This window comes from Dendropsophus ebraccatus, chromosome 11 (genome assembly GCF_027789765.1).
Source record: "Dendropsophus ebraccatus isolate aDenEbr1 chromosome 11, aDenEbr1.pat, whole genome shotgun sequence".
NCBI lineage: Eukaryota > Metazoa > Chordata > Amphibia > Anura > Hylidae > Dendropsophus > Dendropsophus ebraccatus.
In genome coordinates, this window is record NC_091464.1 from 63,253,793 (window position 1) to 63,266,149 (window position 12,357).

General features: G+C 41.4%; 1 protein-coding gene across 4 annotated transcripts in view; it reads right to left on the reverse strand.

Moving 5' to 3' along the window:
- Positions 1–665: 665 nt before the first annotated feature.
- The window catches only part of SON (SON DNA and RNA binding protein), a 76,721-nt gene continuing 65,029 nt past the window's right edge, over positions 666–12,357 (reverse strand). For 2 of the 4 annotated variants that reach the window (XM_069944602.1, XM_069944601.1), the window contains 6 exons: positions 9,950–10,060; positions 8,650–8,766; positions 6,803–6,950; positions 3,336–3,401; positions 2,643–2,758; positions 666–1,595 (listed from right to left, as the gene is read on the reverse strand). In XM_069944602.1, coding sequence (XP_069800703.1) covers positions 1,431–1,595; positions 2,643–2,758; positions 3,336–3,401; positions 6,803–6,950; positions 8,650–8,766; positions 9,950–10,060 — 723 coding nt within the window. In that variant the 3' untranslated portion in view covers positions 666–1,430. Of the gene's footprint in view, positions 1,596–2,642; positions 2,759–3,335; positions 3,402–6,802; positions 6,951–7,483; positions 7,811–8,649; positions 8,767–9,949; positions 10,061–12,357 lie in introns of those variants that run through there. The other 2 variants (XM_069944603.1, XM_069944604.1) reach the window with 2 other exon arrangements.

Consider the following 12,357-nt stretch of genomic DNA (forward strand, 5'->3'; position numbering starts at 1 on the left):
TTCCCTTTATTTTTTTTTGAACAGTGTATGTGAACAGACCTGAATTTTAGCACACTAAGTGGCTGTAGACTAGTACACCATCTGGCAATGTGATACTGTATAGTATTAGTTGTAGCATTGGATAACACAATTCACTTTCAGGGACCAGATACTGCATATTTGGAGCACCATACAGCAGAGCACAAAGGCTTTCAGCAACACAATTACACCACCTGGGAACAGGTAATGTGCAAGTACTGTCAGAAGACGGGGCCATGAGTAACACAATTACGCTGCCTAGAGGCATGAGTGGTACTTTTCCCATCATGTACACAGATTTTGCATCATATGGTTTATAAAATGTAGAAGGGATCAGAGTCTGAACACAATTATATCATGTGGGAAACTGACTGGTAATGTAGCAGAAAACTAGGATAAGAACAACACCAGGGCACTTGGCTAGGAGTGGGTAAAGGGAAAGCTTTCATACATCAATGATTATAAGGAGTGTAATATGAAAATTTTCACCTATGGAAAAGGCGATAGGAGGACCGCAGAGTGTTGTTTGGGTCTTTTTTGAGGTTGAAAAGACTGTGGCTTCATACTGCACACTCATACACATTCTCATCTTCTGCCCTTCCATCCAGTCCCAAAGTAAAGAATCCAATGAATCAGCCAAGACATGATACTTTATTAAGATTTATTTACAATTAAACAACATTTGATCTCTTGCAGGCCATATTTCTGGCCCAGATAGATTTAGCTCCTCTGCTGAAGCTATAAGGATCCGGACAGATTCATGTATAAAATCACAGCTGAAACACAGGCACGATAAACAAACTGGTAGAACAGAGGGCTGTGTCAGTCACCTTATCATCTGTTCTCAGGCAATATGACAGGCAAGTAGACTCCAAGCTATGGAAAAACTACAACTTTCAGAATGTCCTGACAGCCGGCAGCTGTCAAGGCATGCTGGGAGTTATAGTTTCACTACAGTTAGAGACAATTACTAAAGCAAATACTGCAATCAGTTCTCTGGATACTAGATGGGTATACATTAACCCATGAAATGTGTTCCTCTAGCATAGAAGACATCAAAGCTGCCTGGATTCATCATCTTGTACCATTCCCCAGATCCAGCATGAGAAACAGATGGTAAGTTCCCGATGCAAATAGCATCACACACAAAGCCGTTCTACCAGTGATAGAAAGAACTAGAAAGTATGAAGAGCAACATTCCTTAATTAAACAATTATATAAGAAATTATAACCCAAACAAGCCGTAAACTACAAAAGCCACAGACTCAGCCTTGGATACAAAACACATTAAGGTCATGCAATCATAAAAAAAAGTTTCAGACTTTGCCTGGATTTTACGTAGATATCAGAGATTCATGTCCATTTTATTGTACTGATTTCTTTCATCTATTTAAAAAAAAAATCCCAAGGACCTACAACGTACTGGTGGAGGCACTGCAGAAGTTACTTGTAGAGGTCATGTTTTCCTTCGGTAATGCACCCAGGGCCTGGAGGGCAGCGGCGGCAGCTGTAGCCTTGGCCAGCTTCTTGGTAACACTGGGTTGACTTGGTTGACATAACACTCCATTTACGGTTACCTGTAAGGGCAGAAAAACAAAAAACCTTATGTCTAGGAATTTAGTTACATGGAATGCAAACTTATTTTGTAGCCAAGAGGAGAAGTCCATATCAGGCTTTAAAAAAATGGCGGCTTTCTTCCAGAACAGCACCACCGTTGTCCTTAGTTTGGGTTTTGCAGTTCAATTCCATTGAAGTGAATGGAGCTGAATTGCAATACCTCACAGCATCGCCCCTGTACTCAGGTTATTTTTCGATGAGAAAGTAGCTGTGCTTTTTCATATCCTGAACATCAGCTTTAAAAGTTAAACTCCAAGCAAAACTGATCCTCTGGTTAGTGCATGGCACAGATTCTAAAAAGAGCAAATATAAGTCATGCTCTGAGCCCTCTGACCGAGGCATAACACAATGCAGTGGTGTCAAACATGCTCTAATATCTTACTCATAGTGCTCATAAGTGTCCCTACATTTTCAACCAAACAAGAGAAGAGAGGTGCAGTGCAGGGAAAAGGGAAAGCTTGATCCACTGTGTCACAGGTGTCAAACTTGAGGTCCTCCAGTTGTTAAACCACAATTCCCATCATGCCTGGCCAGCCAACATGCCGATTCTCTTCCTCCCCATTGGAAAGTCTATGTAAGACTATGTTCACACAATGTTTTTCTACAGCCGTTGTTTTGAGTTTAACATTACAGCCATTGTTTAGCATACTTTGGCGGCAGTCATTGCAATGAAAGCCGTTGGTTCATTACTTAGGTTCAGGTTTAATGCTTGCCGCTTTTCACATTCTTTTGGGTGTGGCTTTTTAAAAGTTACATTGAATTTAGTTGAAAAAAGGTTAAATGACGGCCAGAAAATAAATCATTGTGTAAACAACGTAAAATAAAGAACACAAATATACATCGCGATCATTAATTTGACGGGAGCTGTGAACGGACATTATTCTATACAGCTTGTGAACAAACCGCCATTGTTTGCATTGACTTTAATGGGAATCATTGAAGATTGAAAACAATGGGCATTATTTTAGCAAAAACGACGTGTGAACATAGCCTAAAAAGTCTCTTACCCTAAAAAGAAACCGCTTGCGGTGCTCAGGGCCGGTGTCGTCCACAAGCTCAAATTCTGGTGGGGACCATTTCTTCTTGTTGCACAGCTCCATCAGAGCGGAGATGGGATGCTTTCCTGCAAAATAAACGTAAAGTAATGACCGCTGCCTAAAAAAAAAACTGAAGCAACTTTATGGAATTAGTTATATTCAATGTTGTGTATTAGTCACAGCTAATGACGCTTCATCCATCTTCTGTACATTGATATATGGCAACTATGTTGAACCCTTCACTTTCTTATGATAGGCAGGCATGGGGAACCTTTGGCCCTCAAGTTGTTGCAAAACTACTATTCCCATCATGCCTAGACAGCCAAAGATACGGAGGGGAATTTTAGTTTTGCAACAGCTGGAGGGCCGAATGTTCCCTATTCCTCAAAGGCCAACCACAGATTTTAATGTCAATTTCAGCACAAAAAGGGATTACATACACTGCAGACCAGGTCATGGCCCCTTCCTAATATATCTTGTCAGATGATACACTGTCATTAAAATCCCCTTTAGGGAAAGCTTATCCATTTCAAGGTGAATGCCAGTAAGAAGCACTATTCGGGCCCAAAGATTTAGAGTGCAATAGGTGAGAAGATGAATTACAATCTACAGGTCAGAGAATCAGTGGTGTCCTCAACTACCCAACACATGGGTGCAACTCACCAGACAGATCCTTCATTGCGGGCAGAGCCAGTTTATTAGAAGCTTTTTCCCCATCAGCTACCAAACCTACAAGACAAAAAGTTAGTACAGTAAAAACAACGCTGTCCATAAAGACAACATGATATAAAAAATAAATAAATACACCAAAAAACCCAAGCAATTCCTCCCTTACAATCATTATCTATGTTGATCATAGGTCTCATATGGCAAACAAAACGAGATATGAAGAATCCTGTCTAATGGTGCGTTTACACAGACAGATTTATCTGACAGATCTTTGAAGCCAAAACCAGGAATAGACTATAAACAAGGATCAGGTCATAAAGGAAAGACTGGGATCTAACCTCTTTTCAAATCCATTCCTGGCTTTGGCTTCCAAAATCTGTCAGATAAATCTCTCTGTGTAAACACACCCTAAGGCTGTCAGACCACTGGCTGCAGAAGACAACCTTCCTTTTAAACTTGTGTGGTCTCTAGTCAGCTGTTGCAATGCAAAACGGCTGTCATCAGAGCTAATGACATTAACCCCTTAAGGACAGAGCCAATTTCGATCTTTGCGTTTTCGTTTTTTCCTCCTTGTGCATCAAAGGTCATAGCACTTGCATTTTTCCACCTAGAAACCCACATGAGCCCTTATTTTTTGTGTCACTAATTGTACTTTGCAATGACAGGCTGAATTTTTGCATAAAGTACACTGCGAAACCAGAAAAAAATTCAAAGTGTGGTGAAATTGAAAAAAAACACGCATTTTGTTTATTTGGGGGAAATGTGTTTTTACGCCATACGCCCTGGGGTAAAATTGACTTGTTATGCACGTTCCAAGTCGTTACGATTAAAAAGATATATAACATGTATAACTTATATTGTATCTGATGGCCTGTAAAAAATTCAAACCATTGTCAACAAATATACGTCACTTAAAACCGCTCCATTCCCAGGCTTATAGCGCTTTTATCCTTTGGTCTATGGGGCTGTGTCAGGTGTCATTTTTTGCGCCATGACGTGTTCTTTCTATCGGTACCTTGATTGCGCATATACGACTTTTTGATCGCTTTTTATTACAATTTTTCTGGATTTGATGCGACCAAAAATGCGCAATTTTGCACTTTGGGATTTTTTTGCGCTGACGCCGTTTACCGTGCGAGATCAGGAATGTGATTAATTAATAGTTCGGGCGATTACGCACGCGGCGATAGCAAATATGTTTGTTTATTTATTTGTTTACTTTTATTTATAACCTGGGAAAAGGGGGGTGATTCAGACTTTTAATAGGGGAGGGGGCTTTTTATTGACAACAACACTTTTTTTTTTTTTTTTTTTTTTTTACACATATACTAGAAAGCCCCCCTGGGGGACTTCTAGTATATACACTTTGATCTCTCATTGAGATCTCTGCAGCATAGACCTACGGTCCCGGGCTACAAGTGGCACCCGGGACCACCGCGGTTCAGAGCGGGGTCGCCGTGCGGCCCCGCTCTAAACGCCCTTACCGGTAATAGGGCGTACCTATACGCCCTTTGTCGTTAAGGGGTTAAAGGGGTAGTTCACAATAAAAAATATTTTTTGTTTCAAATCAACTGGTGTCAGAAAGTGGTGTCATATATATATATATATATATATATATATATATATATATATATATATATATATATATATATATATATATATATATCTATATCTATCTATCTATCTATCTATCTATCTATATATATATATATATATATATAAATCAAGTCTTCCAGTATGTCCATCAGAAAGTGGTGTATTCTTTCCAGTCTGAAGAGAAGGAGAGGTTTTTTATGGGGATTTGCTGCTGCTCTGGACAGTTCTTGTCATGGACAGAGGTGGCAGCAAAGAGCACTGTGTTAGACTGGAAAGAAATACACCACTTTTTGCAGGGCATACACCAGACTTCTTTAATAGAAGTAAATTACAAATCTGTATAAACTTTCTGGCACCAGTTGATTTGAAAGAAAAACATTTTTGGTGAACAACCCCTTTAAAGCAAATCCTTCACCCCGTGATTGCCTTTCAAGCTGGCAACACCACAAGGTTGATGTCAATTAAATGATTCAGAACATATTATGCAAAAATAGTGAGAGAAAAGATTGTTGTTTAATACACCTGTACCTGTGTACCACCAGACCATAGTACTCTGTACTACTGGATCCTCAAAGCAAGAAATCCACAAACTCTGGCCATAAATCCATGCAAGATGCAAGTTTTATTCCAAGGTACTGGTACAAATTAGCTCACAGGCTGCTACATTCACCCAAGCGTCCACCTGGTGTCCTGTGGACGTTTCGGAGGATATGCTTCTCCTTCTACATGCACAAGGTGGTGGCTTGGGTGAATGTAGCAGCCTGTGAGCTAATTTGTACCAGTACCTTGAAATCAAACTATCTTGCATGGATTTATGGCCAGAGTTTGTGGATTTCCTTCTTTGAGGATCCAGTAGTACAGAGGACTACAGTCTGGGGGTACACAGGTACAGGTGTATTAAACACCAATCTTTTCATTATTTTTGCATAATATGTTGGACTGAGAAGGATATGGTGGATGTCCTTTAGTGAGAATTACAGTTTGGAGATATATGGTGCAGTTTGCTGCTTTATGTACTGAATGATCATTCAGAACATACCTTTGTTACAAGTGTATATGTTTTTATAGTCATAGTCATAAAAAGGGCCAATAATTTAATTGACATGAATAATGTCAAGTAGGTAGGGCCTATAGTTCCCCAGGGCTATGGGCTGCATGTTTTCCTGGCAGCCCTAAGACGCCATCCAACTTCAAATGCCAAGTTTTTGGGTTCAGAGAACGTTGCTGAACCCAATAAGTCAGCTCAACACTGGTGATAAGGGCCACCTCCTTGACACTACGCACATTCCAAATACACACAGTGTTTTTCACAATAAGAACCCAGGCACAAGCAACAAAGGTATGTTCTGGTGACCAATTCGCTTTGACCATAATCAAGTATTTATTAGCATCCTTTGTCGTACCATTCTGCTTTCAGTTTCTCATTTAGGGCGTGTTCCGACTGAGGAATTCTCGTGGAAAATATCCACAGAATTCCGTCAGCTGTCCGCCCGCACGGGCATGCGCTTTACCGCTGGCTCCATAGACACCATTCTATGGGCCGGCGTATTCCGTGATCCGCTAAAAGAAGTGACATGACACTTCTTTCAGCGTATAGCGGAATACGCCGGCCCATAGAATGGTGTCTATGGAGCCGGCGTAAAGGCGCCCAGATGTGCGGGCGGACAGCTGACGGAATTCCGCGGACATTTTCCACGAGAATTCCTCAGTCTGAACCCACCCTTATACCAATGAGATGTCACATCGTTGTGGTGGACGCCATTTCCCTTTTTTACTGCAGCCATAACAGAACATGCCACCATGCTCCTAGAAATCCAGAGGGGGAGAAACTATGGAAAACCAAAAAATCTCATCAGATCTATTACCTTTACGATCAGTTTTAAAATCAAGAAGAATAGGATCTACGTTTCCTTCATTATTTCTTCCCAGTCCTTCTCCTTCCTTCCAGCCCATTTTCCTCATGAGCAGAGCCCCGCGTCCTCCGGTGACTGGTGCCGCCTTCAGAAACTGATCCTAGGAGAAAGACACGAAAGAGAAAAAATAGCCGAGCCGGGTATTAGTATAAAAGCAACTGCAAAGCTTCTCCAACGCAGATCCTTAACCCAATGCAGGTCGCCTCTAAACCATCACTATACAGACACAGCTATGAACAGTTACAGTACACACTTTCCTATGGTAACAGTCCTGACATTTCTACCAATTAGTCCTTAGACCATTTGTACAAAGCAAATTAAATGTAAAGACTCTTGAAATGCTTACGTACCTATGCCTCTGTGGCCGCAGCGCTGTGATAGGAGAGCAGGCAGAGACCATGGACACGAGGCACATACAAGGATCTGACCCTGCAACAAGTTTCCATACAGAGCGGTGAAAGTTCACAGGTGACTGTGAACTATCCCCTCTCTTGTAACCCATTGCTTACCCAAGCAGGAAGCTGTCCTACCGTCTTCCTGATACCTAGACTCATCACTTCATCCTGGACTGTGGCAAAAAACAGTAACAAATGGTCGCCTCCCCCCCCCCCACCATCCCCCCAACCCCCCCAACAAAGTTAGTATGATACCGAGCAGTCCCTCAACATTGCACAGTAAAAAAAAAAAAAAAAAGTTAAGCGTACTCAATCACCATTAAAGTGTAGAACCGGTTTGAAAGGCCTCTGACCTGTCATGTCCACATAATGTTGGACTTAACCAGATCATGCAGAAGAACCTCCCTCCATGCTGGATCTCCTCGCTTTCAACACCCAAGGGTTTACTTACTTACGAGTTCCATTCGCCCTTCTCAATGCCAGGACATTCTCATAAAAGAAGGGCTGGGAGTGACATAGACCCCAGCCATATTCACACCGGGGTCCGATTCCTCTTTAGAACCTGCTTTGTAATGATAGAATTTTTCAGCATCAAGGTCTGTTTCGCTGTGCCGTCACAATGCAAAACAACAAGTGCACCTCCTCTCCGTCCATCAGCTCTGTGTGTTATGTTCACATGGTAACACAGAACTTTCCTTACGGACCCTTCTTAATCACGGCGGGAGTGATATGATTTCAAGGAAGTCCCGCTGCTCACTGCTACATGTGAATGTTGAAGCAAAATCTGGTATGCAGAGGGGAGAGCCGAGGAAGCAGCTGCTTAACCGAGGTCTTGCAGAAACGTCTGAAGAGGGTCAGGTGATCGTTCCCCACCAGGACAATCTTGCAATGCTCCTCTGGATGCACACGGTCAGTCTTCTCTTGATGACGACGACGACATCTCCACTTCTCTGCATACCATCAGTTGCTTTTCTGTATCAGGGCTCCAGCAGAAGAGCAAGGGATTTGTTGTATGAAGCATCCAAAATTGTATCTATGGGTTGTATATTCTGTTTTTTATCATGTGAACGACCAACACAGCTAAAGGAACAGTGAAACAGACCGGTTTTGGGGAAACACAGGAATTCATCATTTCACCAAAAAGGGGGGAAAAAAAGTAAGATTTTAAAGGACTGGTGGTGTCACGAAACCAGCCCAAAATGAAACTAAAGAGGAATGGTAGGGGAAAAACTCAAAACATTATGTTGCAGTAATTTGTTGTTTCATTTTGTGGCGGTTTGTGAAATTGCAGCCATGTTGTGATGGCAGGCGAACATGTACTAAGAGACTACTGGAAGCAAGCGCTGGCCACGTTCTCAGCATTTGCGTAATCCAGGCCAATACCTCTGCTTGTTTGAAACGTACCTTTTTAAGCCAGGCTTGAGGGCCGCTGTTACTGATCTCCTCTGCAGACAGGACCTGCGCTCCGGTGCTCCCTGTGAACTGTCCAGGTATCGAAGTAGACTGAGCCCAGGCATCAATCTGCAGGAGAAAGCAGGACAGGATTAGGGCTTCCCCGTAAATGTCAACGGCGGTTTATGGACTAAGTTATCTATATTAAACACCATCACACCACTGAGAACTGCATAAAGACAGGCCTATAATGGAATGGGCTGTCAATATCTGATAAGGGCTGACCCACAACTATTTGCCAGAGCTGCAGCTCAGCTCTCATTGAGATGAATAGAATAACCCAGCATGGCAGCTACAAAATGTACAGTGCTGTCTGGAAAACCAGAAAAAGTCCAGAAAACATCCTTTAAAGAGCTACTCTAATGGGACTTTTTTCTTTTTATAAAATAAATTATATATTATTAAAGTGTCACTTTTGTTATAACTTTCAAAATCTAAAATCAACAGAAGATGTGATGTAAAGCATATTTGCATGGAGAACATATACATATATATACATATATACACATACACACACACACACACACACACACATATACACACACACACACAGGAGTCACACTCCACAGATGACCACATTTCTCCCATGTATAAATTCAACAGCTCTCTACTACTCCACAGGTAAATATGAGAACATATGGAAGTGGTCTCAAAGCCCTCCATATACTATCCAGAGCTATAAGCCACTAACAAACAACGGCTGTTGCTGCTACAGGCCTGTCTGGACATTACACGGTTCTCCATCTGTGTGAGTGGCTGCTAGGTAATTTTACATTTCTCCTGTAGACAAAACTAGAGATGAGCAAATCTACAGTAGGAATGAAGCAAAGTGCTATGTTCCTATCTGCATTCTGCTCATCAGGCTTCAGGCTTTGAAGTCTGCTCCACTCCCTGCCATTTCTGAGTGCTTAGAAAAAATGGATCCCATCCTGGGAAACTGAGAAAAGTATTCCAGGACCGGATCCATCTTTTCCCAGTAGGGAGTGCAGCCAAATTACCTAGCAGCCACTCACACAGATGGATAACCTTGTAACCTGGTCCTGCCAGCCCCCCCCCCCACACACACACACACCTTTTTGTTTATTAAAAAAAAAAAAAAAAAAAGGATAGATAATTCTGATATGTATTCATATGTATTTCATTGATAATGGTTAATAATTAATAGCTCATTTGACACTTATTTACATGTCAAATGTGCTAGAAATAATTTTTGCTACCAAGATAAAAGAACAAAAAGACAAATTAAACTGACCTGCTCCTGTGCACGATTCAGCATATACAAGGCTTCAATGTCATAAGGATTTCCTGTAAGCCTGGTCTGGGCAACTGCACGTTCATTCATTGCAGAGGTGATGTCCACTGGCTGCCAGAGAAAACATACAGCAGCTTAATCCACATATACATATCATTTATCACTTATGCATTATACAGTGTTAGGCTGGACTACTGCTCTGTAGAATGAATAACCTCTTCATACATGTAAGATGAACTCCATGTAAACTTAATACAATAAAGGCGGAAAACTATAATTCCTATTAGAATGGAACAGTTAATATTCCATTTGTATGATAAGGTGTTCTCTTTATTGTTGGGAGTGTTACTGACACATGAATTGATGCTTCATTCAAATCTAAGTCTGGCAGAGAAAGCCATTGTCTGGCATTAGGCCCCTTGAGTGAGTTAAATTTGAGGGGCATCCTATCTACAAGCCTACTCCTCCTGTTAGAACTTACACACAGATGGCTACTCCTTGGTTTTGTACAATATTCAAAATGAATTTTTGATGAATATTTGTATGTCTATTAGTCTACCCATCAGCAGGGAGGAAGTAAAGTGCTGGAATAATTTAAGCCTCTACCTACTCATTCAGTGAATGAATTGTACACAATGAGTGGCATTAGCCTAAAGCAGGGATAGGGAATCTTGGCCCTCCAGCTGTTGCAAAACTAAAACTCCCATCATGCATGGACAGCCAAAGCTTTGGCTGTCCATGCATAATGGGAATTGTAGTTTTGCTGCAGCTGGGGGGCCGCAGGTTCCACATCCCTGGTCTAAAGCTTCCCTGTAAGTGGATAAGGTACATGTTAACATTGGCCACCAAACACTGCTATGTAAAATACAAAACATACACACACATCCAGGTATTCTGTCCTCATACATACTAACGCATTACCTCAATTTTAACTGTATAAAAGTAAATAATAAACTGAATAGAAAAAAAAGAGAAAAAAAACTAGAATATAATGCATCTATACATTTGCAAAAAGTGGTTTGCCTTCCTTCAAGCAAAAAAATGAAGCTGATTACTAATATCCTCCATGGACAGTAAGGTGTATACAGTGCTACGCTCTCTCACATAGGCTCCTGTCCTCTGCCTAAACCAGTAATAGGTAACCTTTGGACCATCAGCTGTTGCAAAACTACAATTCCAATCATGCCCATTTATTATTATTTTTTTTTTTATTTTTAGGGTGTGTTCACACGTACAGGATCTGCAGCAGATTTGATGGCGCAGATTCAAAGCAAATCAATTCTGGGCCATCAAATCTGCACCATCAAATCTGCTGCAGATCCTGTACGTGTGAACGCACCCTTAATCAAAGTATTTATTACATTTTTGTAATTTGAGGATCCCCATCCCTAATCTACACTATGCCGACAGCTGTTCCTCCTGACCTCAGGCTCCGGTGTATTTGTAGTGGTGAGATAGGAGTAAAATATAATTAGACACGTCTGATGGCATCATAGCTACACCTAAAACTTAAAGTTTAGATGTGCTGAAATTCAGTATACCTTATCTTTGTGTTGGAGTAGACCTGGGTGGACACCATACATATAAGACAGGTGGCCAATCCTGCAGATATCAGCAGGTTCAATCAATATTTCTGTGCATTGGGGGGGGACTTGTTTGTTAGGGTTACGTCACCCTGTTGTCCTGCCATTTTTCGTTTTGTCTGGACAACCCCTTTAATGCATTAGTTCTTTAGCCCCCTTTTCAACTTATAGTTTCTGTGTCTCATCTTATATGTATTATGACCATACATTGCTCTAATAAGCTGTTTTAGAGATGAGAATAAGTACTAAGCGGGCACTGCTCCTCCGTTCTAGCTATCAGTCGGCCTCCAGCCCCCGGATCCCACCAATACAAACTTTTCACATGTCAGAAATTTGTTTAAACAGTGCCTGTCATTAAAATAAACTTTTGACACATCAGGGAGACATTTCAAAAGTTTTTATCAGTCAGAGTGTTCAGATCAAAGGAACAAGAACATTATGTGGCCTTCTCGTCATGTGACATAGAGCTGAGAGGAATGTGCAGAGCGAGGAGATCATGTCAAAAGTTTATTTTCGTGGCAGTGACTTCTGTGAGACCAGAGAAGGGTCTGACAGCAACAATGCTTTTACCTACAAGCTTCCAGTGACTCAAAGTTAAAGGGATTATCCAGCACTACAAAAACATGGCCACTTTCAGAGACTGCACAGCTCTGGTCTCCAGTTCAGGTGTAGTTTGCAATTAAGCTCCATTCACTTCAATAGAACTGAGTTACATAACCCCACCCAATCTGGAGACAAAAGTGGGGCTGTCTCTGGAAGAAAGTGGCCGTGTTTTTATAGGACTGGATAACCCCTTTAAAATTAGGTTCAGATCAATGCCTCAAT